The sequence below is a fragment of the Pseudonaja textilis genome, chromosome 3 (genome assembly GCF_049901715.1).
Source record: "Pseudonaja textilis isolate UNSWEBS1 chromosome 3, rPseTex1.2, whole genome shotgun sequence".
In the NCBI taxonomy this organism is placed as follows: domain Eukaryota; kingdom Metazoa; phylum Chordata; class Lepidosauria; order Squamata; family Elapidae; genus Pseudonaja; species Pseudonaja textilis.
The window spans coordinates 109930755-109956715 of record NC_141992.1 but is presented as its reverse complement, the minus strand read 5'-3'; the positions used below and the strand labels follow the sequence as shown (position 1 = coordinate 109956715).

The following is a 25961-nucleotide window of genomic DNA, read 5'->3' as shown; positions in this document are numbered from 1 at the left end:
CATATTTACCAAATAATTTTACCACTTTTTTTTGCTTGTATTTTCAAAATATACAGTATGTCAGTTCCACATGAAATATGAATTTATTTTTGTTAGCTAACAAATTTTCTGTTGCAAGTTATTAAAAAACTAAAATTTCCAAATTGTTTTAATTCCTTTCTCTTTTTTCTTTTTTAGGTTTTTCCCTTCTTTTTTCCTTTTATTGTGTTCATTGCATTAAAATTAATTTTAAAATTAATAAATAAAATCACTCACTTGGTTTTACAGTAAGCTACTACACATACTATTCCCACAACAAGCAATGCAACACAAATTCCAGTAATGGTTAGAACTCTCTTCTGATACAGCTCCTCGGCTTCTGCAAAGGACATAAAAATCATTAACAATTACATTTTTTCCTCAAATTATGATTGCATTCTGAAGATACAACTACGATTCCATGGTGGAAATTGGAAGCTATTCTACTTATTTTCCTGAGATAGGATGTAGAGTTTTATATCTAATATTGATGCTCTTCTCGACTTCTATCCAAACCTTTCCTTTCCATTCTAGTTCCTGTAAAATCAAAACAAGAAAAAGCTACTCTGGCTTTTTTTCTGAACCTTCTCCTGTGTGTTTTTCAGTCACCTCATACTGTATTGGGAATATTTTCTAGAACTTCTTAGAAGTATTCAATTGCTGTTTCCTATGTATTTGGCAAAGATATTACAGAAAAATTATTGTATATTGCACTACAATGAACATATTTGTTGAGATCCAATTTTTGATTCAGCAACCAGAAGACATTTTTCCTTTACTCTGCCCACTCTGAGCTCAATTTAATGTCCCCTACTTAATGCCGCTTTCTGGCACAGAATCCATGCTCACAGTAAACGGAAGAGACTATACATCACTGCCTATTTTAATATTTTTCTTTGTTGTTCTAATCAAATGAGAGAGGGAGGGGGCCATATGAGAAATCATGTGGCACCCAATGTAATCCCAACATAGTAGAAGTGCATGCAGAATATATGCTATTAAAATATGCATCTCTATTTTTGCTCTGAAGACAAGGGAGGAAAATATATTAGTGACTCTCCTGTTGGATGAGGAAGGAAACAAGTTAAGCTAATTAAAGACACTGATGAGAAAGAATCCTTTATTTCAGGGCTGTCAAACTCCTGGCCTGCAGCCCAGATGCGACATGCACTGGCCACGCCCATGCCCAGTTTAGGGAAAGGGGAAAAAGTTCCGATACGTCATGTGACATCACCATGACAGCATGAGTTTGACACCCCTGCTTTATATCTTCTGGTTGTTTATAAAGTTCCTGCCAATTTTCTAGAATACCAAACTCATTGTGATGGAATGCCTAGCAAATCCTGGGAATAAAGAGGGAGGACTGTTAGAGAAAACATTCCTTAGTCCAGGAGAGGGGAGAAGCATGAGAAAGAGCCTCAAAGTAACTCCATCTTAGTTATGTTAGGTATACGTTCAGGTTAATTGCAAGCTTTCAAGATTCTATTATATTAGTCTATTAGCAATAAATATTATTCCAGAGTCCAAGTGGTTCTTGTTTCCCAAATTTGTCTGCCTCAAAGGGCTTGATACTCCGTGACAATTAATTCCTTTACTGTTCCTGGATAATGGGTAGCATTTTTGAAAATGATTTGGAAGAAGTACTTCAGATAATATACAACTGCAAGAATTAGCAATTCTTTGTGATTCATTAAAGCAGCCCCCTCTTTATATCTAACTGCTCTACAAGGCCAGAAAGAAAAATTAGTTTAAAAGTAAATAAAGAAGCAAATAAATAAAGTCAAAATTCTAAATGAGAGCAACTGTTGAAATATATTTAGTTTGTGTTGAAACATCTACCCAATTCCTGCTCTGAGACTATGGGACCAGGTTACCTGTGACTATGTGAACCAGATTTGTGCAATAATGTTCCCACTGGATAGCCCCAGATATCCCAATTACTACAGGTATAGGCAGAAAGAATTGTTATGCTAGTTTCCTGGGTACAGATTTCTGATTTCATAGGCTAGCTTGGTGCTAAGGAAAGATGCTTTTATTCTTCTAGACCTAGACCTTTGATTTACCTATTTTAATCAGTACAGTTTCCACAATTCAATATAAACAAGTGAGACCTGATACAAAATGTACAGTGTGCTCAGCATTTACCCATTTAGAAAGGATTTTTGCTTTCCCGTGTAAGATTGAGAGTATCTTGGCAACGTTTCAACGAGGTCCCACTCACCATCTTCAAGCTGGTGCTTTCGGCTTTGTGCTTGTGCAAGCAAAGTGTGATCGGAGCTGCCATCTCCCTATATATACTGGTGGGGAAGTTGGCTGTGTTGTCAGTTCTTGATTGGTTGATGGAGTTGATGTTTGCAGATTGGCTGGCTTTTTTCTAAGGACACGTGTGACTGAGGTATTGGCTGTGTGTCTATCCACCTCCTGTGTTGTAACGATCTGGGTAATGGGCTGTGTGATGACCTTCTGAGTTCTATTGTTTTGACATCCTGGGTCTTGTTCTGTAATCTCCTGGGTTGTTGGCTGTGTTGTGACATCCTGAGGTTTTGTGGTGTAACCTCCTGAGTCCGGGGTTTGATATGCTGAGCAGGTGGCTGTGATGTGACGTTTCGGGTTTTGGTTTGGCTCCAAGTTTGAGGCCTGGCATGGCATGTGTCAGTTTGCTTGGTTTGGGGGTTGGTGTGTGTGGCAGCTAATGATGCAACCGTGGTCTGGTTTCTGGACAGTGGTTGCCTTTCATCTATGGGGTGGGTTTGGGTTTGAGTCTGGTGTGGGAGAATGGTGGTGGTGTCATCTGTTGTTTTGGGTCCGGAGTTGGTTTAAGTGGCTGGGACTCGTTTGTTGATAAGGGCTAGTTTCCAGATGTCTGGTAGGCGGACGGTATCATCCCGTTTATTCATATTATGGGGGTGTTACTCTATTTCGATGGCTTCCCTGATTATTCTCTTGTTGAAGTGTTCAGTATTGGAGATTAATTTGGTTCCCTCAAAATTAATTTCATGTCCTGTGGCTTTAAGGTGCTGGAAAAGGGGAGGAAGTATTTTCTTCTTTTCTGACTGCGCTCTTGTGTTTGTCCAATGTATGTGGCTGGGCAATTGTTGCATGGTATTTCATAAACTCCTTGGTTTTCTAGCTAGATCTTGACTTTGGGGTTTCTCAGGATGTTGGCTATTTTTTGGTCAGTGCCAAAGGCTGTCCTGATATTGTGCCTGTGGAGAATTTTGCTGATTTTATCTGTGGTGCGTCTGATGTAGGGGAAGAGGATGATACCATTGTCCTGTTCTGTGTCTAGGTTTCTGGGGGGTGTCTTCTTTAGGATTAGGTTGGTAATTGTGTTTCTTTGGAATCTGTTGGAAATTAATACATCAGTGAGGGTATGTAATTCTGTTCTCAGGTGGTCTTTGTCAGCTAGGCATTTGGTTCTGGAGATGAGGGTCTTGGCTACGGAGTTGATCTGTGCAGGGTGATGATGGGATTGTGCGTTTAAGTAGCAGTTGGTGTGTGTTTTCTTCTGGTGGATGGTGTGTCCTAGGGAGCCATTGGGTTTTTTGTAAATTAGGATGCTTGCTCGCCAAAAGCACCAGCTTGAAGATGGCGAGTGGGACCTCATCAAAACATTACCAAGATACTCTCAATCTTCCATGGGAAAAGACCTGAACACCCCACACCTGCATACCTGTACCTGTGAAAATCTATGAAAACATATATATACATACATACATACATACATACATACATACATACATACATATTGTTATAATTCTTCAAATTTCAATGTCACTTTAAAACTGCCGATTTGGGGGCCTCTATTATATTTAGGTGGTGATGTAATGACTATTTAAAGATCCACACTATGTATTTGTATAAATATGTGTTATGACACAATATATAATATCTCAGACAAGGTGTTCTTGAAAATCTAAAATATGACAAAGAGGTAGCTGGTTGTTTTGATGAATGGTCTCCCTGATAGTATTGGTATCTTTTAGTAACAACATTCTGATTACCATCAGTATCATCTTATTAAAATAATTTGGAGGGCTAAGGATGAAAGCTACAATAATATAGTAATTCCAACCATTTTTCAAGAATTACATTTTGAAATTTATGCTTAACTTTCCAAGCATTTAAACTACAGCAACTTGCAAATGTTTACTGTACTCCACATGTTCTTTGTTGAAGATCTTCGACTAATTAACTAATTAGTTGATGTCACTAGCAATATGTTTTTGGCATTAAATTCAAATTACACTGAATTACTGCCTGCATACAATAATTGGTTGGATGAGGCCAAGAAATTGAGAAGCCCAAGAAGCTGATTTTCCACTAATCTGCATCTGAAACAGCAGCAGAGTTTGAGAGTTCCCTTAGATATTATTTTAAAAGGCAGCAAAAATGAGAACTGTGAACACCTACTAAGCTGTAGGAATGGTTTACAAGTGATCTGAGAATGTCAGCTGTGTAGACAATACAATACATATTACACATTCTGGCTATATTCTATGAATTAGAGGCTTTGTGACTGTACTATGCATCAAACATAATTCTTAAAAGAGAAGGTGCTATCATTTTTAAAGTTTGTTACATCTTGCAGTTGCCTGTGTGCAATTGTCAAATTCTTTTGTATATGTATTTTTACTGTAAATAAGTGAAATTAAATTAAATATATTTTATTTAGAATGTACCACTTTTGTACCCCCCTTTGTATCTCCCCCTCTCTCTCCACAGAGAAAGAGAGAGAGAGAGAGAGAGAGAGAGACAGCCAAAATATAGAGGGTACCTGAGTTAAACATAATTCTGTAAACGTATCAATAGATTATCACATTTCCTTTCTAACCTTCTCTTAACAATATACAGAACTCTATCTGAAGGCATAATTAAATATTATGTGTAAATCCATATTACAGAGTTCTTATGGCTGCAGAAGAGAAAAAATGTATAGTATAAATTAGGAAAACGGGGTTGTTCATCCATCCATTCATCAACCCTCTCACCTTTGCTTCTGCATCAAAAATGGGGTTCCTTTTAAAGAATTTTCTTAGGCTTGCTTTTAAACCTCAACAGTATATGTTTGAAAGCAGGGTGAACTCCATTTTTCTTTGAATGTTCTTGCCCATAAAAGCTATATGAACTACTAGCAAGATTAGCATGTAATCATGGGATTCCTGCTTATAGTGTTATGAATTATTATGCTGCACTATGAATAAGCTCCAGTATTTGGACATATCTATACAAATAAAACAGTATTGGCATTCAGAATCTAAAAGGAAACCCTATCTTATATTGAGAAAATTAATATTCAGTGGAAAGTTAGAACCAAGTAAAGAAAAAAAAAGTCTTAAACTAATTTTTAGTGCCTTTTTCTAAATTGTTTTGACATGTTGAAATATTCCAGTATACATAAATTAAATGCAAGTACTGGAAATGACAACTGGAAAAAGAAAACAAGACTTCTCTTTTACCCCAGCTCTACTCTGCTCTAGTATTTGCTGCCTGCTGCCAATACTGCTCCCAAATCTTATGCAGCAAGTGGAACAAATTGCTACATGATAGCATTTCAAACAACTGTTTCAAACAACTGTTAAAATAAAATCATATTACATCTGTAATTTCACTCTTACATATTCTCCTAAATTATGTTTCTTTAGATGCAACTTTGTAAATTGATTCTATATTATGTCAGTTGTTTTTATTTTATATAGTCAATTCATGGGAACTACTTTGAGTATATATGTATAGGAATGCATTGCAAATATGTGATTGGTATATAAGAATATTAATTTATTCTGACTATTCTTAAATCTACCTGGAAAAAATGTGATTACTCTTCTTTCATAATTAATTAAAGCAGACTTCTTTAATCTTCTGCCACTCTGCCATCCTTAATTCTCCCAGATAGAAGAAATCTGTGTTAGAGAATCAGTCAAAATATCCCACATTGTTATATATTGGAAATGCTTTACAAAAGTCCTGAGTCTTTGAAGCAAAATGAACTTAAGTGCAGATGAGCAATCAGAGGAGTGTTTTCCACTTTTAAATCCTGCAAGCACCATGGGTTGTCAGTAAGGCTCTGTGGGCAAGACATTGTCTTGTTCTATGGTACTCCACTGTCATAGCTGATGATGATTGCTATAATTCATATTTTTATGTCAGTACCTCTTAGTAATTTTTAAGCAACTGGAAGACATTTCATAACTTCTGTGGTTTTCTCTGCTCACCGTGTTCTATTTAATTACACGCCATCAGGAAGACTTCTATTGATTATTGCTTTGAGGTGAAAAAAGGGGAAGATACTAAGGATATAATACACTTAGATCTCAGCCAGGCATTCGACAAAGTAGATCATAACCCTACTTCTTGGTAAGCTAGAAAAAAGTGGGAATGATACTGTCACCACCAGATGGATTCACAACTGGCTGACAACCCATACTCAAAGAGTAGTCCTTAATGGGTCTTAAGTCTACATGGAGGGAAGTAAGCAGTGTGGTACCACAAGGTAGGCCCAGTACTCTTCAATATATGACTTAGATGAGGAAATAGAAGGGGAACTTAACAAATTTGCAGATGATACTAAGTTGGCAGAAATAGCTAACACCCAAGAAGATAGGCTCAAGAACCAGATGGATCTTGACAGACTTGAACACTGGGCCCAATCTAACCAAATAAAATTCAATTAGAGAAAAGTAAAGTCCTACACCCAGGCAAGAAAAACCAAAAGTACACATATAGACTGGGTGAAACCAGGCTTAATAGCAGTAACTGTGAGAGAGATCTTGGAGTTATTAATGGACAGCCAGCTAATGTGCAGTGGCAACTAAAAAAGCTAATGCAATCCTAAATTGCATTAACAGATGGATACAATCAAGATCAAGAGAGGTACTAATACCACTCTATAAGGCCTTAGTAAGACCACACCTAGAGTACTGCATCCAGTTTTGGTCACCACACTATAAAAAAGATGTTGGGACTCTAGAAAAACTGCAGAGAAGAGCAACCAGGATGATTAGGGGACTGGAGACTAAAACATATGAAGAACGGTTGCAGGAACTGGGCCTGGCTAGTCTAGTAAAGAGAAGGACCAGGGGAGACATGATAGCGGTTTTCCAATATTGGAGGGGCTGCCACAGGGAGGAAGGGGTCAAGCTATTTTCTAAAGGGCCTGTAGGCCAGACAAGGAATAATGGATGGAAACTGAACAAGGAGAGATTTAACTTGGAAACAAGGAGAAACTTTCTGACAGTGAGAACAATCAACCAAGGGAACAGCTTGCCCTTGGAAGTTGTGGGAGCTTCATCACTTGAGACTTTCAAGAAGAGATTGGACTGCCATTTGTCAGAAATGGTGTAGGATCTCCTGCTGGGGGGGTTGGACTAGATGACCTACAAGGTACCTTCCAATTCTGGTAATATGTAAGATATTTCTTGGAAGTCTTAAAACCTTATTTTGTTTTGGTTATATTATGGACCGTTAGCCATATTCTGTTCTGGCAATTTTACTATATTTCGACCTTCATGTACCACAAAGGCATTCCTTTGGAGATTAATGGAAACATCTCACAGCTATTCTTTCAGTTGCCATGGCTGGGGAAGAGAGGGAATTGTTGCCATGGTGAAAAATCTGGGGGGAGGGGAGAAATCTTGTCAAATTTATAATATCTAGTCAGATTGCTGTAGATTAATATATTCTCAAGACAGAAGCAAAAGTTATTGATGAATGGTTGCTCTGGAATAAAAAAATAGAGGCGATCCAGATCCTCTGCAGCCCAAGTGAGCATAGGGCTGGTGTGGGAAAGGTGATAAACAAGAAAAAGGAAGAAAAGGTGATGGAAGTAAAGATGGGAAAGAATTTGGAGGCATGTGAAAGTGGCATTTTCAAATATTAACCTTCGGATCACTGATGATGACTGTAGGAAGAATAGGGTAGCTCCTAGGACATGATAATCCTGTCTAGAGGACTTGCTATTGACTTTGTATAGGAGGAAGAGAGAAAGAACATTTTAGGGCTCCCCTAGTCATGGGAGACATTTTAGGAGGGGGGAATTTGTCAGGCAGGAGAAGGGAGGCCAACAACTGCCTTATAACAGTGCTCTTCCAAATTTGGGGTTGCTTAGCAGCAATAATTGGGATGGATTTGGTGCTTATGATCAGGGGACTTTCTTGCAGGAATGGGAGGGTATATAACAGCACTTAAGACTTATATAAGTGCTTTATAGCCCTCTCTAAGCAATTTACAGAGTCAGTATATAGCCCCCAACAATTTGGGTCCTCATTTTACTGACCTCGGAAGGATGGAAGGCTGAGTCAACCTTAAGCCTGATGAGATCTGAACTGCCAAACTGCAGTCAGCTGGCAGTCATAGTCTGCAAGTACTGCATTCTAACCACTGCGCCACCACAGCTCTTAACTGTGTGTTAACTTGGGCAATATGGAAAAGTGAGGGTTACTTACCCGTTAGCCATTCTGCTGCCCAGAAAGATTCTTTCTAGTGGGTCTGGAGCTTGTTGCCAGACTGGTTTTAGACTTTCCTTGGCTACTGGTGCAGAGGAATTCAATTTCTATATGCTGGGAGGAAATAGTCTGGAAGGGCCAAAGTGATAATCAAGGGTTGCCCCAAATAATATCTTGCCCAATCACAATGTGAACTTACTGTACTTCTGATCAACTGTATGATTTGGATATGAAAGACATCACACTGAGATCGTTATTGTCATCAGATCACTTCCTGATCCAGATGAAATTTGTCTCTATTGCTTCATGGACTTATTAAGATGGTCCATTCCAGATGTGTAATAGATCCAGATGGATACCAGAGGAAATTTGTAAAATTCCCTTATGACTTAAGTGATTGTTCCATTATCTTGTGGTCTCTAGGACCTAGGAAGTAGCCAAAGACTTGATGTGATTTCCCTCAGTAGTCTGATCTCAGGGGCTCTTTGGTTTACTCAGGATCTCTGGTAAATGGAAAAGCAATGTCTAGAGTACCAGTGGAGAACGGTAAAAAGAAAATATGACCCAGCAAAGATGCACTCTCTTCTTTGAACCTACATGGTGATAAAAGCAATAAAGCATTTGGTCTGCTCTGCTCTTATTACATCAATAAGTTGCCATCCAGTAGCCTTGTTTAAAATTACCTGTTTCCTGTTAAGGAAGATGGGAGGGAGATACGCCACTTAGTCACTGTGCCCTATCATTACAATATAAGTTTTTGTTGACAAAGTTACTGATACTTGTAGACTCCTAAGAGTCTCTCTATGATGGAGACAGATGGTTTCTAAATTGGACAAATAAACGTTGACCATACTTTTGACATTCTGCAAACAGAATGTTAAATGGTACTCTGAGCAAAGGATTTACAGTATTATCAGTATTATTCAGCTTGTGTAATCTGGTGAAGATGAATGCTACCACTGCTGGACCTGACCCATGACCTTCATGGCTGATTTGGGCTGTGAGCTATGAATGACAGGCTGGTGTGGGACATGGTCAATGTTTCTTTGAGGGAAAAGATGTTGAAGGAGGCAGAGGTATGTTCCATTCTCAAAAATCCTCCCTGAACCCAACAGTTTTAGGTTATTAAAAAGGTAGTGGTATAGCTACCTCAGCTACAGAGTGTTCTTGAAGAATATCTGGACCCTTTTCAGTTTGGATTCAAGTCCAGGTATGGTATAGAAATGGCACCTGTTCCTCTGCTTGATGATGTTAATTTGAAAGTGTACCATCACCAGTTCTTTTCAACTTCTCAGTTCCATTTGATACCATCATTCATATTATACTTGTGGAGCATCCCTGAATGTTGTGAGTTTGGGGACTTGTGTTTCAAAGTGATACCACTCTTATAAGACTCTGTTCATTCACATTAGAGGTCCCATTCACTAAGTATGGACACTCCAAGTTACCCTGCTATCATATTCTCTGAAACTGGTCGTCTTCCTTCAGTTCATCTCTGTAGCAAATACCATCTCCTTTTCTCTGGGTTGTTATAAGGTGGATGAGATGGGGCCTCTGAGAGGTTGGGTCTTTTGTCCCTGACGGGATAGCCAATCTTACCAGATATGTAGCATCCTCTAACTTCTCTATCAAAGGTGCTCTGTCTGGAATCATCTATCTCTTTCTGTGTTTTCTTTTATAAAGAAAGTTCTTATAGATCCAGTCATAATATATGTTCTTGTATTTCTAGTGCCCTGCCAAGCCTTCCCTCCGTAAATAGTGCTTCTGAACATGGGTCATAGGCCCATGCCGTATTTCCAACTAACAGTGATTTATGATGCAGTTACCCAGGAGTATATGAATCTCAGAAGGTCATGAGAAAAAAAATGGTTGAGAAGCCCTGGTCTAGACTAATAGATTCTTAGTTAATCTTCCACTAAGCTACCTCCTTTTTTGTGTGCCTCAGAATGAGGCACCTCATTGTGCAGTACATGAAGGAATCACTCAAGGAATACAGGGTTGAATATTGCCTCTTTGGTTCAATCATTAATCCTGAATCATTTTTTTCTTAAGATCAGCTGAACAACCTAAAGTTCCTGTACTCCTTCATAAGGGTTATAACTATGTTATATGTAAAGAACATAGGACTGGGATTAAGACAATAAATAAAAATGTAGAGTAAGAAAAAATAGTTCCCCTGCTGCACCCAGATCCTGAAAAGCTTCACCTTCTGAAGCAAACAAACAAAAACAGATCTGGTCATATGTCTCTGATCTATACCAGCTCAAAAGAGCACCCAGAGGCCCCATTTCAAACTCTATTAAAGGAACAGTTGCTTTTAACCTCTGATAAGAAAGTATCTGGAAACAATTGTGCTACATTTCAATCACAGAAGCCTCAACATGTTTATATTTCAATGGTCAAAATTACTGGGTATGGATTTCAACTCTTGAAATGTGAGTGCATTAAGAAATTACAAATCTAGTCTTCAAGTTCAGAAAATAGTTTGTTCTGCTTTTCAGTGAAACTGAAAAGCCCTCAATACTCCTATCTTTCTTATTTCTGTTTTGAAATCTATCTGCCTCATTTCAGTTGCAATGTGCATTAGTTATCCATCTTCGCCATGATTTCTAATTTTTTTATTTATTTTGGGGGAAACTTCATTTCAAAAACAGCTGCCAAATTGTGCTATAAAAATTGATCTCATTAGTACAATGTACATAATGGTGGATTCAAAACAGTTTCAGTAAACCTGTTTAAGAATGTGGCAAATGTTAATTCTCAAATTAGTAAATATACACTTGCCCATACTGCAAAAAATACACATCATCAAGATATTGTGTAGATTTTTGCAAGTTTACCAGCCGTAATTTTCATATAAGAATAAAACTATTAAAAAAATAATATTTGCTATGATTCTCCTGGTCATTTATCATAGCAGAGTTACTTGGACTGATCAAACTTCCATTTGAGAACTGCAAAACATTTCAATATTCAACCATTTCCAACCAAGATTCACAATTAAATCTCATTACTGATTATTCTGTCAGTATATAATTGTGATACTTTCATACAACAAAATATATTGCTTAGATGGAAAGAAATTTATCACTTTGCTTTGCAATAAGTAAATAATACTATATATATATTTATATAAACCTTTATATGAACCTTACAGAAGAATTACAAAAGAACACAAGACAATGCAAATCAAAATTTACTTAATTATAAGACATTGGGATAATACAATTGTTCATGTGATATATCTGTGGTATTTTTGAATGCATATCACAAATTATCATTCTATGATAAAATATTAAGTGCAAACCAGCACATGTGACATAGTGTCATTCACGAGCATCACAGGAAATACATGGCTGGCAGAACATATGAAAAAAAAGAAGAGACAGCATGGCAAAATAGGTTTATTGGCACAACGATCAGCCTAGAAAGAAAGAGATTTTTAAATAAAGCGAAACAAAACGTAAGTCAGGAATGGATGTCAAAAATCCTCAATTCAAAATAGCAAGTTAGAATGTTTTTGAATCAATAGTAATGTCAATTCAAGGCCACTTTCCACATTATGCTTTTCATTTATACAAAATTTGCTCCTGGGAAGGATTTATAATTTCCAGTCAAATTTATCTATTAAAAACAGATCTCACTAAATTCAGTGAGACATATTCCTAGATAAGCATGGCAAGTGTGGTAGCATAAATCTGATACACAAGCTGCTACTGGCACAATTATTCTTTAATGTGTAAATTTTTTGTCATACAGCAAATAAAATAGGAAACTAGCATTCCTAGGAACAAAAATAAATGGAAGTGGAAAAATGGTTTCCATCACAAAGAACATGAAGACAATGCATGAAAAATATTATATTCTCATAGGTCAGTTTGGAATTAGCACTACTAAATGCTGTAGCAACTTTCCTGTAAGAATCAGGATGATTCCATCAGAACCATCATCGTACACATTTTGGTAGGCGAGGGCACTATTGACTTTCTTTTCCTCTCTCCTACCCATCCGCTAGTTGGGCAAGTGGAAGCTTCTGGGAGTCAAACCACTGCCTTTCCTCCCTAATGCTCTCCTTCCAAATCTCAAATGGCTGGAAATCACCTTGCTGAACTCAGCCATTCAGAGGTGCAAGAATGATGCCCACTGGCAGAAGGAACAGATAAATTTTAATAGGTGAGAATGAAAATGGCTGACCCAGCATCAATGATAAACAACTGTAACTCACCTTCATATGGAAAATCAGAAAAGCCCAGGGGCTAAGAAAGGCAGTACTGTGCTATTCCTAAGAATGATTCCTGAACATAAACAAGCTTTGTTATATGTGTTATGTGTGCATTTAGCTGTTAATTTGTGTAAAGGCATTGGTTTCCTCTTGAAACTAATAATGTTTAATTAGGAAACTATGAACTTCAATCTTCAGTTAGAAAAGAGTAAAACATTTAGACCAGAATTGGTGCCTCCCTATGCTGCGAATTTCCACCAGATTTTGTTTTTTAAAGGTAGTAATTCCAGTGGCATGGAATTATACAGAATTATAGGAAAAAGGACAAATGAATAAAACATGCATTCGATGAATACATGAAAAGTGACTTAAAATTCACTGACAATGTGTCTTCCCCTAACTTGGTGCAATGAAGTAGCCATTCTGGGCATTGGATCTACCAATAAAACGGGAGCTGTGGGAGGCTATGTTTTCTAATAGTTTGATGTGTGGTGCTTGCAGTGGCCACATCACAATGGGTCACTTTGGAGACCAATGAGAGCACCATTCATAGTGATTGGTCATCAAGTGGCAGTGTTACTACTCCTGGAAGAAAGCCTATGAGGGGGATCAGGTGGGACCCTTTAGGCTGCCTTCTTTTCCTCTAAGTACTTGCTCTGCAGGGCAATGTGTTGCACCTGGCAATCATGCATTCTGCATTACTGAGAAAGTATTTCACATTATGCACAGGGGTTCATAGGTAGCATTTTCCTACCCCATTGGAACAGTTATCACTGAGATTCAAATACAAGCAATTCCCCCTCATTAATGTAGCCAGGGCATGTATGGTTTTTGGCTTTTTTCCATTCACACACATTGAAGGCATAAGTGCACTGGTATGAACATTCCTATAGAAGCCTGAGGTTGTGCACTGTTGGATTATATTATTGCATTGGAGTTGGGAATATTCTTCATGTTTCTTCATGTAGAAGTCTATGTGCTTGGAAATCAAAGATTTAACTTGTACATCTTAAAGTACTTGCTATTTCTCCTGCCCTTCTCTTGCAGTCTGCCCTCATTCAGTCTAAAGAGAAAACTTTGAGGGTATATACAATGGAGGTACTGCAATTTCCCCTTTCCCCTTTTACTAATATAAAATCTTTTGGAGGAAGAAGCAAATTGGAGCAATACACATTCTGCTGATCCAAAGGGGGATGCTGCAATATTGTTTTGCTGCTGGGTCAATCTTTTTAAAAGAAATACACCCAAACCAGCATGAAATTAAATGAGATGAGAAGGAATGGTTTTAAATTTGACTTTGGTTGGTTTTGTAGAATTGCTATAACTTTTTTTTAGTACAAATCTGTCATTTACTAGGATTTGTATCCACTATTACTCCTATACATGTCTGTGATTTTCCAAACTGACCTAGGTAATTTTTTTAATCTCCAAAAAGCACAGACTAAAACAGCACAGAAGTGCTACTGAGCCAGCACTTTACTTCTAGCCACACTGAACCCCACAGAAAAGTGCTGCAGTGCACCCAGGCAGAGTTATCTATATTCATATTAATATAGATAAACTGGCTTTTGACTGCATATGTATACTGTATATGCACATGCATATACATATGCATATGCATATATATGATTTTTCCCCAAACAGGGCCAAAATAAGAGATGAACAGCTGATATTCTTGGTCACCCTACAAAAACTGTAAAAACATAATGTGAAGAACTGTGGTGTCTGTTTAACAAATGAATGGTTTGTTTCATACCCTTTAACTCTAATCCAAGATGCTCTGCCAATACAGAAAAAAGAAGAAAAAGAGAAGATAAATATATTTGTAAGAGAAGTTTTCCAATGTTAAAAGAAACATCATAGAATTTATTAAAACTACTTAGAATAGCTTGCTTTTGGCTTATCAACAACCAGGGGGCAGTATCAAAAGAAAACAATATTGTTAGCAAAAGAACAAAAATAGCACAGATGCACACACACAAGTCAAGAATCTTTCTACAGTAAAATTTCTTTCTTGTTAAGTATTCTTTGAGTCTATGCACCTTCAAAAGGGATTCAGAATAAATACCTCAGATTGTGTATGAGCACAGAAACTCTTGGCTATTTACATAGGCAGCCCAACTATTTAAGGTTTCTATGTAACCTTGAAAATAGCTGTTTTAATAGTCCACTCCTTAATAGGATTCTTAAAGTTGCAGCATCCTTTTTTCAGGCTTGCCCTTGAGCCTAAAAAAGGTAAAGCTGATTCAGCAGAGAGATACTGTGCTTGCATATTTATTCTGAAACATTTTTAAAGTGGTGCAGAGCCTTATTATTCTTGCAAATAATTTCTATGACATGCAGAAATAATAATATAACTTAAACTAATCTGAAGCCAAATCAATCAATTTCTATTACGGTCATTGACCAGCATTACAAATAAAAGCATTAAAAACAACAATAATCCCATTATTATTTTGAAGCCAAAATTATAAGAAATTGGATGTTATGAAAAATATGTTTTCAATCAGATTTTAAATGTATTTAGTTGAAGATAAATTGTCTCAAAGTCAGTGAGACATAGTTGGTCTTAAAAAGAGATCATTAATATTCTCCCTGAATTAGAAGCAGCTCTAAAATCTATATGAAACCATTAGGTAAGTTCATCTGTCATTTGGGATCCAGCAGATAGGCAACATTACACCCCAATTCTAGACTGCAGGGGTGAAGTTTTCAATGTACTGACCCCAATGTGTTAAAGTTCAAGTCCTGATGGGGAGGATCAGCCTTTGACTCAATTCTGATACAACTGAGTGGCTGTGGCTGCTTGGCACCCCTTAACAGGGAACATTTCAGCTATTGATCTTAGATGAGGTTGCCTCTTTGAGGTTTTCTTGGGTCAGCAACTACTGTCAATGAGCAAATGGTAGATCTGCGCAGATTCATCTTCCACACCACTTGCACCCTTTCCTTGACTGGAAGGCCCTTAAGAAGGTCATCTATGCCCTAATCACTTCATGACAGGATATTGCAATATACTCTATGTGAGGCTCCTCTTGAAGACCCTCATGAAGCTACAGTGTTCAAAATGCAGTGGTACAAGCAATAATGGTCACTCTTCTTTATGCCCATGTTGTAAACTGACCTGGTTGCCAATTGGCTTTCAGGTACAGTTCAAGGTGCTGGTTATTACCTATAAAGCCCTTCATGGTTATCTGAGGAACTATCTATCTCCCATTGGTTCTCCCCGCCCACTACATTTGGGCAGTGTGTGTATCCTCCAGGAATCATCAATTGAAAGTGTTCTGATTAGAGCAAGAAAGCACACCTTCTTTGCCCCATACTCCAAAACACTATGGCCTCAGACATAGGGACAGCACCCATTCTTCTGGGGTTCTGGAAAGCCCCTAAGGCCTGGCTCATTTCCCACGCTGGGGACAGTCTGTTGTTTTATTGGCCGGCCTGTTTTCAATCCAGGCTGCCATGTCTTATTTCTTTTTTAAATTTTAATTGTATATTTGGCTCAGAATCTTGTGGGTGGACATAATAAATTTAAATAAATAAATAGGAATTAGTAGATACAACATTTAAGCTTATAATATTTAATTAGAACATATCTCAGTTAAAATGATTGCATAAATGCCTCAGCCTACAAATACCAAAGAGATAAAGGAAAATTATAAATTCTAGATTACCCAACCCAATGCTCAGTTCCCAAAAACAAATCTCTTTGAAAGGGCTAATTAAAACATCACAAAGAAGAGAGCAGCTTTGGAGTCTACATAATACTTCTACCTTGAAGTTAGTGAAACAAAAGGGGAAAGAGATGTAGGAGAGATTGAGAGAGAAGGAATGCTATCATTTATGTTTGTCTGTGTGGTGTATGTTGTATGTGTGTGAGAAAAAAGAAATAGGAACGGTTCAAATAATCATTTTGTCATTTTGTGTCATTTTTATGCATTTTTCCTTCATAGTATAATGACATTTTAAAACCATATTGTAATTTCAGTTATAATGTGTAGTTGTTTCACTTCCTCAAAAGATATCTGTTACATTTCTTTTCAGATCTCTGCTAGTTCCATTTGTTTTTTTTTTATTTGGGAAAATAAAAAACTTTAAGATACCCTCTTCTGATACTAACAATAGTCGCACTGCTGCTTAGTACATTTTGTGAACTACTGGATAAATGCAATTGATAACAGTAATACAACTTATGCAAGCCTCACTGGGACGGACAGCCATAATGAAGGTAAATTGTGCTATTCTTTCCTATCAAGAATCTATCTAATTCATTTTATTTCAAAGTATTAAGATCCCTCTGTTTTTTTTTCCAAAATAAGATTAAATTGTTTATAAATTTATTCATATATCAGAAATTTTGGAAATTATATGTTAGGAAAGTTTCCTTAGCTTTTAAATCATGTGTACAGTAAACAGATTATATAGACTCAAATAGCATGGGGCAATTAAAATTTACCTTCCTTATTAATTTTTAGATCTAGTTCTAATTTTCTGCTCTTAATATAGAATTACCTGCTGGATGTCAGTTTTCAAGGAGCAGTTATCCCAAGCACTACATTTTTTAAAATTCCACAGCAATTTATACAGAGAAAAATGTAACATTCCATCTTCAACATAGTGTACAATATTCAGAAATTCTTTGTGCAGCCACCCCCCAGTTTGATAAAAAAGTATTTCATTCTCCTATTTGGTTCCCCCCACAGCTGATGGATACCCAATTATCCTTTTATTGCATACATATTTTGGAGAGATTGTTATTAGTATGTCCAAGGAAAATTTCTAAGACTGGATAATGTGAAAACCTCCACTGATGATCAACAGTGGATGAACATTGATTGGACTCTTCGGTTGAAAACAGTATGTGAAGCTTGCTTTATGAGTCTCACTGCAAAGGAACTTTACTATTCCAAAGTGCCCTGTAGACATGCTTCTGTCAGCGGGCTTGGGGACCCTGCCTTGATATAACAGAGTAATAGAGTTGGAAGGGGTCTTGGAGATCTTCTGGTCCAACCCTCTGCTCAAGCAGGAGACTTTACACCATTTCAGACAAATGGTTGTCCGTCCAATCTCTTAAAAACCTCCAGTGTTGGAGCACCCATAACTTCTGAAGGCAAGCCGTTCCACTAATTACCAGTAATTGTTCTCATTGTCAGGAAATGTCTCCTCAGTTTTAGGTTGGATTTCTTCTTGATTAGTTTCCATTCGTTTCATATGGTTCCATCTATATGAATTTGATCTATAATTATGGCGTTGATCAAGTGCCTTGTTTGTATTTGTCAATGATGGGGTGAGGGAGGACGGTTGGGATTTTAAATTTTGGCTTTTAATTGCTGTATGTCATGTTATATGTTGCCCAGCTCACTGTCCAAGAGATTCATTCTGGGCAGCGTAAAATCTAGCAATTGTAACAGTTGTAAGAATGAAATCAGTGCTGCTGATTCTGTTTTTTAAAAACATTTTTGTTATTTAAAGTGTCAATTCCTACTAATCTTATTAACAGCACTATTTAAAATTTCTGGATATAACCACATATATTATACCACTGAGTTGGGGGACATGAGGGGAGCCTTCCTGAAGATTGTACTACATTTGGCAACCAGGCATCCCCTGGGCAACAGTGTTGTTACTGGCAAATCCTTTCAATCCAGAAGCACCTTAGTTGGTTAGCTTTGGAGGTGCTTCCAGCATGAATACAGATAGCCCACTAGATTGTATTATAGTTATATGATTTGGGTAATATTAGAAATATTAGTAATCACTATATATTTTCTCTCATGAGGCTGCAGGACACATCAGGGATGCTGTATTGTAGTTGCTCTTGGAAGATATTGCTTCACAGGCTTCCTTATTCACAAGAGGGCACTAGAAGATAAAAGTTGTACTGAGATCTCAGGTTCTCACAATATTTATTTTAAGATAGCTATAAGAGCAACTAATACTCTGCAGAACATTTAAATGAAATTAGAATAATGATTTTTCTAAATCTTCCTGGCTTGGAAGAAAACACTATTATTTTTGTGACTATTGCAAACTGTTATATTTATCAAGTATTTAATCATATTTGTACAGAATGGGATTTCATATATCATGATTCTCATAACAATTTGTTTGGCATTTATACAAAGGTATTCAGATTTAATTATATTTGATAAAATTGGAAAAAAATGTTAAATTGAAAATAGAGTATGTGGGGGGACAAATGTCTTAGGAACTTCCCTGATATTTCATAATTTGATAGAAATGTGTAAACAATAGAGGTGATGATACAGAAGATCCCCAAATCTCTCCAGGTGGCACGAAATTACTTAGACTAAATCTTGCAAATCTGTACATAAAATTCTGTTAGTCAGCACTTAATTTAACACTGCAGCAGTGAAATTCACTATGCTCAACGTAATCTTCACTCTACTCTGTAAAGACGATAGTCTGAAACTGAAGTTGAATTAGAGTGCAAGCCACTGAAGAAATTCTGGTGGTGGTGAATTGGAAGGTTCACTTTCTCTACATTTTTGTAAGAACAAGCCACACATTTGAACCATAAGCCAAGTCTTCTGAACAAATACAAACCCCTTTGTTTCATAATGAATTGTCCTTCTGAAAAAGCTAATATCACAAACAATCTGATTTAATATGTTTCTGTGCAATCGTAAATAAAGCTTCCATATAAGGATATCTATATTTGAGATTACTTTAAGGTGCCTCCAGGTCTAGCATATGAGGTGGATTAGTACAAGGTTGGCCCTACCTGTGTTCTTCATCCAAAATCCCCTGAGCTATCTAGGAGAATTTAAGCCACTTTACTTTAAACTTGGTCCAGTCTTTTATTATGCCTGGACTATACATCTCTATGATAATGTTCAGAGTAGAATTGAATTTAATAACTCCTTAGCTACACAGCAAAAGAATGAAGACTCCAAATCATTAAAATTTTGCTTTAAAAATATCATACAGCTAAGACCAATTAGTGAAAGAGAGAAGTGGAAAGAGACATACTGGAAAAGCTGGCCATTGCGAAGTTCTGACACTGGTCCCCTGTGAATTCATTCGGACACCTAACGAAAGAAAGAAAACCAGAAAGAGAGAAGAAACAGGATAGCATGATATCCAAACAGGCTGAAATGAGGTCCTTTCTGATGCCAACTGAGTTCCCTTTTAAGATTTCTCCTGGTGTGTGTTTTTGGCTGGTCCCTTACCTGTGTTCCCTAAACCTTAATTAAGATATTAATAACTGAAAGGAACACCCTCACTATGCAACTCTAAATCCAGTGTTGTACCCAGGAGGTTTTTAAGTAGTATGATGGTATAATTTTTGTCTTCAAACATACTTTGCTTAGGATCTGGCATGTACAATCGCAAAGGCAGTTTCTCCAAACATCTCTGTCCGAAGAATCCATTTGGACATCTGGAGGAGGAAAAGGGGACAAATCACAGAACAAGGCTGGCATCATCCTAGAGGCTATGGTTAGAAATAAAAGTGCACAGTGATGATTTCTGTTTTTTATTTTAAGCTTCTCATGTAAAACATCTTAATCTTTGCTGATTTCCCTACGTCTTTCCATCTGCAGTTATTCTTTCCATGATTCCTGAGTTTATAACCTTATAAGCACCCACAATTTGCAGAATCTGTTTCAGCTGCATGACTTGAGAAAATTGCCACTCTCTCAAGACTAGGATTAAAATGAACCTGATTTCCAGAAAGGAAATAGTGGAACATGAGATAGTGTTCAATGCTATTTCCATTTTTTAAATTGAAGTCATCTGCAATGCACTCTTGGAACTGCCAGTTTTCTGTTCACATTGTTTAAAGTTGGGTTTCATATTGATATAATCAACTGACCAAGCAAAGTACATTATCGACAGATGGAAATATGTGAGGCTGTCAGTGACACAGAGGACTTCCACATAACCACCATTTTCATTTCTCAAATCCTTATAAGTAGTTTGAAGGTGATCTGTGATTATCTTCAAACTAGTTAATCTTATCATTTCTGCTAACTTAGAATCACAGCATATTAAAAATGGGTGGGTGGGTGTATTGCTAAATTTCTAGCAATTTCAGCTACATTAAGCTGAGCCAGAAATAAATTAGCTTAGCTCTCTAATGTTACATGTACAGATTAACAGAGTTGGAAGGGACCCTGTAGGTCATCTAGTCCAACCCCCCCACCCAAGCAGGAAAGTCTACACCATTTCTGACAAATGGCAGTCCAATCTCTTCTTGAAAGTCTCAAGTGATGAACGCCCACAACTTCCGAAGGCAAGCTGTTCCATTGGTTGTAGGCCAGACAAGGAATAATGGATGGAAACTGAACAAGAAGAGATTTAACTTGGAAACAAGGAGAAACTTTCTGACAGTGAGAACAATCAACCAATGGAACAGCTTGCCTTCAGAAGTTGTGGGAGCTTCATCACTTGAGACTTTCAAGAAGAGATTGGACTGCCATTTGTCAGAAATGGTGTAGGGTCTCCTGCTTGGGTGGGGGTTGGACTAGATGATCAACAAGGTCCCTTCCAACTCTGTTAACCTATAATGGTTGATTGTTCTCACTGTCAGAAAATTTCTCCTTATTTCCAGATTAAATCTCTCCTTGTTCAATTTCCATCCATTATTCCTTGTCTGGCCTGCAGGTGCTGACCCCTTCCTCTCTGTGGCAGCCCCTGAAATATTGGAAGACTGCTATCATATTTCTCCTGGTCCTTCTCTTCACAAGACCAGCCGAGCCCAGTTCTGTAATCATTCTTCATATGTTTTAATCTCCAATCCCCTCATCATCCTGGTTGCTCTTCTCTGCACTTTATCTAGAGTCTCAACATCTTTTTTATAGTTTGGTGATCAAAACTGGATGCAATGCTCTAGGTGTGGTCTTATTAAGGCTTTATATTAGTACCTCGCTTGATCTTGATTGTATCCCTCTGTTAATGCAATTTAGGATTGAATTGGCTTGTTGTTGATACTGACAGAAGTGTAGATTTCAATTTAAAATGTTCATAAAACTAACTGTATCTGACCAACCAACCAAATAACCAACCAAATCACAAATAAATAGTTGTAGAAGTGGCTAGGCTAAAAGTGAATGAACAAGAAAAGTTGTTTTTCTAAAAACTGAAGTACCATACATTTTTCAGAAGACATCTCTTAAGACTTTGACATTCTTATCAAAGACAAGGTCCATTTTGGAGTTACAGTTTATGTCTTGGTAATCATTCATAGGATTGTACTTTTGGCTTTGTAACATGTTGAAATGCATTTTCTGGGCAAGTTGAAAAACTTTATACGTATATTCTTGTATATCAGGAATAACTGCTGGGGGAAGAATATGTGACTTCATAAGCTATATTTTGAAACATAGGATTTAAATCACTTTCAATCTGATATCATTTTCTACCAAATGAATGCAACAAATTTTAATGAAAAACTATTCCTTCATTTTTTCTATATGCTTCACAAATATTTCAGGAAACTACACTACAGATTGTTTCATTCAAGTTTATGATTTTATTACATCCATTCCAGACATGACAGAACCAAACTTTAGCAACAGGTATCTTAGGTTTTGGATCAACCAAATTAAAATTTCTCCTGTGAACACCTTTCCCACAAATTCTCAGGAAGACAATGCTGAAAGACAAACATTCCATCAAAAATATTGTGACACCAATGAGGCCCAAGGTATCATTGCCATTTGCTTTTTAAAGTAGCTTTTGGAAGGTTATTATTCAGATTTATATAAAATACAGATCCATCCTCTATTTTACATATGCTAAAGAAATCGAGCAAAATACAAACTAGCAACAGCAATATACTCTTTTTTATTTGCATACATTTTTCCAATAATTTAATTCATTAATAATAGTGGCGAAATGCTCTCACTTGAAGAAAAAAAGCAAAATATGGGTCTGGCCAAATGGATCTATCTTTCTTGTTCCGATTAAGGATTAGTATAAAAACAAGAAGGGGAATGGTGCAATACAGTATATTCAATTTTAGCCAGTCTCAAGCACATTTTAAAAGGTATTATTGAACTGTTTTCCTTCAGGAGGAAGAGCAATATAAAAATAAAAAAATAACAAAAGCAACAACAACAATAATTTTCAAGAGCTTCATTTTGAAAGTTCATATTTTGAATTCTTACAGAAAACAATTGCTAGAGCATGTGATAAACAACAAGCAAAAACTCAGTTGTTAAAAACATGAGGATTGGGCTAAGCATCTACAGTATTTTAGTGAATAGTTATAGAATGAATCGGGCAGTATCTTAAAACTACCCGTTATTCTCCACTTTTGAAGACCTGTACGAACATGTAGATGGTGCTACTGATAGTTCAAAAATCAGAACAGGGTGACAGTTCACTTGGCAGGCACAATAATCAATTATTTTGTGATCTTGAAGAACCATCATAATGAATTCAAAAACATGCTTCTTTCCCATTTATTCTCAATAGCTACCATTTTTAAATCTTAAATTATAGGCTAGCATGTTTGCTCACATTTCTTTTCTTTCTTTCCTTTGTGTTTCTTCTTTATCTTCAACACAACCCCAAACCCTATTACAGCAAGCATTTGGGGGCAAAAACATCAATCTCTTTTTCTTTCTTTCCCTTTTTTTTTTAGTAAAGCATGAATGTTTCCCTCTGTTTCTGGTATAGCCTTGTATAACTATGGGCTGAGATTATTGGAACATGTTGAATTTGTATCAATGGGATAAATATGAAGCAATTTGCTAAAAAGGAGAAAAGGCCAGAAACATAATTGTAGAATGTCTGATACTATATCAAATGCAAAATAATTCTAATAGTCCAAGAGGTGACATTTAACTTGTATTTTAATAAAGAAAGGAAAAGGAAATTCTAGAAACCAAAAGTGTAGGATGGGATAGAATAGGAAAATTATATTGACAAAGGAAATGTCAATATAATAAGCCAAACACAAAAATCTAGGGAGGATTTCAAGGTTCTTGAAGTAGCTAGTTACAGAAAGTAGTCCACAATTCTGGAAGTGTTTGTACAAATCTACCCCAATTCACACAATATATAGGTATGCAATCCTATGTATTCTTTGGAGGCAATGTTCAAATCCATTTAAAATGTCTCTTTTTTAAAAAAAAATTCGATGACAGTGGGGATATATAAAAAACATTTCACTGACTAAATATTTTTAAGTACTTAAGTATATAAATTATTGTATATAAATAATATAGTATTTCTTTGGAGTATTTTCAAAAGAAAATACATCAAAAGAAAACTCATTGACAACTTCATTTGAGTCTCTATTGGTTCCTTTTCTTTCGACTCTAAGGCGTTCTCTGCTGACCTGTGAGAACTCACATGGCAGAATGATATGAAACCAAAGCAAATCCTCACAGACAAACCTACCCACAAGCCACAGTGCATGTTCCATGTCAAGCAAATTTTGCTCTGAATTTCAGAGATGGATAATGAGAGCTATATTGATTGCTTTGGCAGACTCCAGAATCAAAAACAAAACAGTTAATTGAATAGATAATGGAACATATTTGTATTACAAAACCAACCAAATTTTATGTCTTTCATAAATTTCACTGAAAACAATGAATAAAACAATATTTTTTTTTAAATATACGCAGATATTATATTTGCGGTGTTCCAAATGTCCTTTCTTTCTTGTGGCAGGAGGTTAGAAATTCGGAAGATTACTTAGCTTTCTTTATGGAAGAGAATGCTGGAATTTTTCATAACAACGTATTATAAATATGCAAGTGAACAGAAAAACAATTTCTCTCAAAAACAATCTCAGACTCAACAAAATAGATGTGCACCTTCTGCTGCTCTAAAAATTCCCTGCTGACATAAAGCAATACATTTATAATACAACTATAAAAGTAGAAAAGACAAGAAAAATAAAATTAAATGGGTGTACCAAAAATAGGATCAAGCATTCTTTGACCCAACTCTATCAATCAAAATAAATTAGTATTGTTAATAATGAATTATAAACACTCAACAAATTACTTTCAAGCACATCTTTGCACTTCCAATAAACTATTTCATATTTCCACATATAACTTGCTTCCAGGCTCAATTTGGAAGCCTTTCCTTCATTTCAGGGAGATCGTTCTACTCCAGTACAGCGTGTGAATGACAAAACCACTCAAATCCTATGGAGCTACCTAAACAACTGGGTAAATTAATAATATCATCAGATTATGAGAAGAAATTCAGTCTAAAATTGCAGGAGTAAATCAGTTTTCTGCAAAAAGTCCAGCAGAGTAAACAGGAGGAGGAGTTACTTGAAAATCATTAAAGCTGAACGTCAAGTTTACGTGCTGTAAGATTCTACCAAATTAGTGGTTCTGGAAAGTGAGGATAATAGCTTGTGAAAAAAATGTTCTGGAAAAATAGTTCTGTTTAGTTCTGTTCCATTTCTACTCATTAGCTGATCCTCCTATGACATTATTTCCTATGATATTGATCTTTAATTTATTTATACTGTTTATTTTAATATTTAATATTTTAATGTTTTGTTCTTTTTTTTACAATGTTGTAAGCTGCCATGAGTCGCTCATCAGTGCGATCTATCCTGGATTAATTAATGATATGTCCTAACTAATTATAAATCATATACCAGTAGTAAATTGATGATTTCTCAGTATTACACTCCAAGTTAATGATCAATTGAGGGGAAGAACAATAACTATGGCATCAGTCAAACATATCAATCAAGAGTGACTACACAATATTAAATATTTTTTCAAATGCAATTTTCAATGGTTACATTTAAATGTAACTAAGAGGCTATCTGTCCTCTACCTATGGCTTAGTTAGATCTTTGCCTTGATTTTTTGTTTAATTCCTTTGAGCTGAATGAATTTCATGTCATAATGCCAGATCAGAACTTCATCGGCTCCTCAGAAAGCATTAACAATCCTTTACAATACATTTTTGGGCAGGACATTGTTATCAAACAATTTGGAAACCTGTTCTTGGTTAATCTTTTGCATCTCTCATTTTAGAGTATTTGAGGACATTTTTAATATCATAATTTCTCCTATCAATATATATCAAATAATCTTTCCACTTACTTTAAACTATATCAAGCCCATCTTCTCCCATACAGAAACATCATTAAAAAAAGATTTAATATGAGATCACATTCAAGAAACCTTTAAAAACGGGTTGACCATAGAAAGTCATTTCTTAATTTGCACCATGATTTTTAGCATTTCAAAGAAGCATAAGAACCAATTTACTAATATTGCCATTAAAAAGTTGTTGAAAATACTAATTTTGTGAATAATATT

General features: G+C 36.3%; 1 protein-coding gene across 6 annotated transcripts in view; it reads right to left on the bottom strand.

Moving 5' to 3' along the window:
* Positions 1-25961, bottom strand: part of NRG2 (neuregulin 2) — a 193818-nt gene that overhangs the window by 14706 nt on the left and 153151 nt on the right. For 3 of the 6 annotated variants that reach the window (XM_087930584.1, XM_087930585.1, XM_087930589.1), the window contains 3 exons: positions 19678-19736; positions 14441-14464; positions 256-358 (listed from right to left, as the gene is read on the bottom strand). The exons of 1 other annotated variant lie outside the window; for it this stretch is intronic. In XM_087930584.1, the coding sequence (XP_087786710.1) occupies positions 256-358; positions 14441-14464; positions 19678-19736 (186 nt within the window). Of the gene's footprint in view, positions 1-255; positions 359-14440; positions 14465-19677; positions 19737-20009; positions 20087-25961 lie in introns of all 6 variants that reach the window. 2 more of the 6 variants (XM_087930586.1, XM_087930587.1) reach the window with 2 other exon arrangements.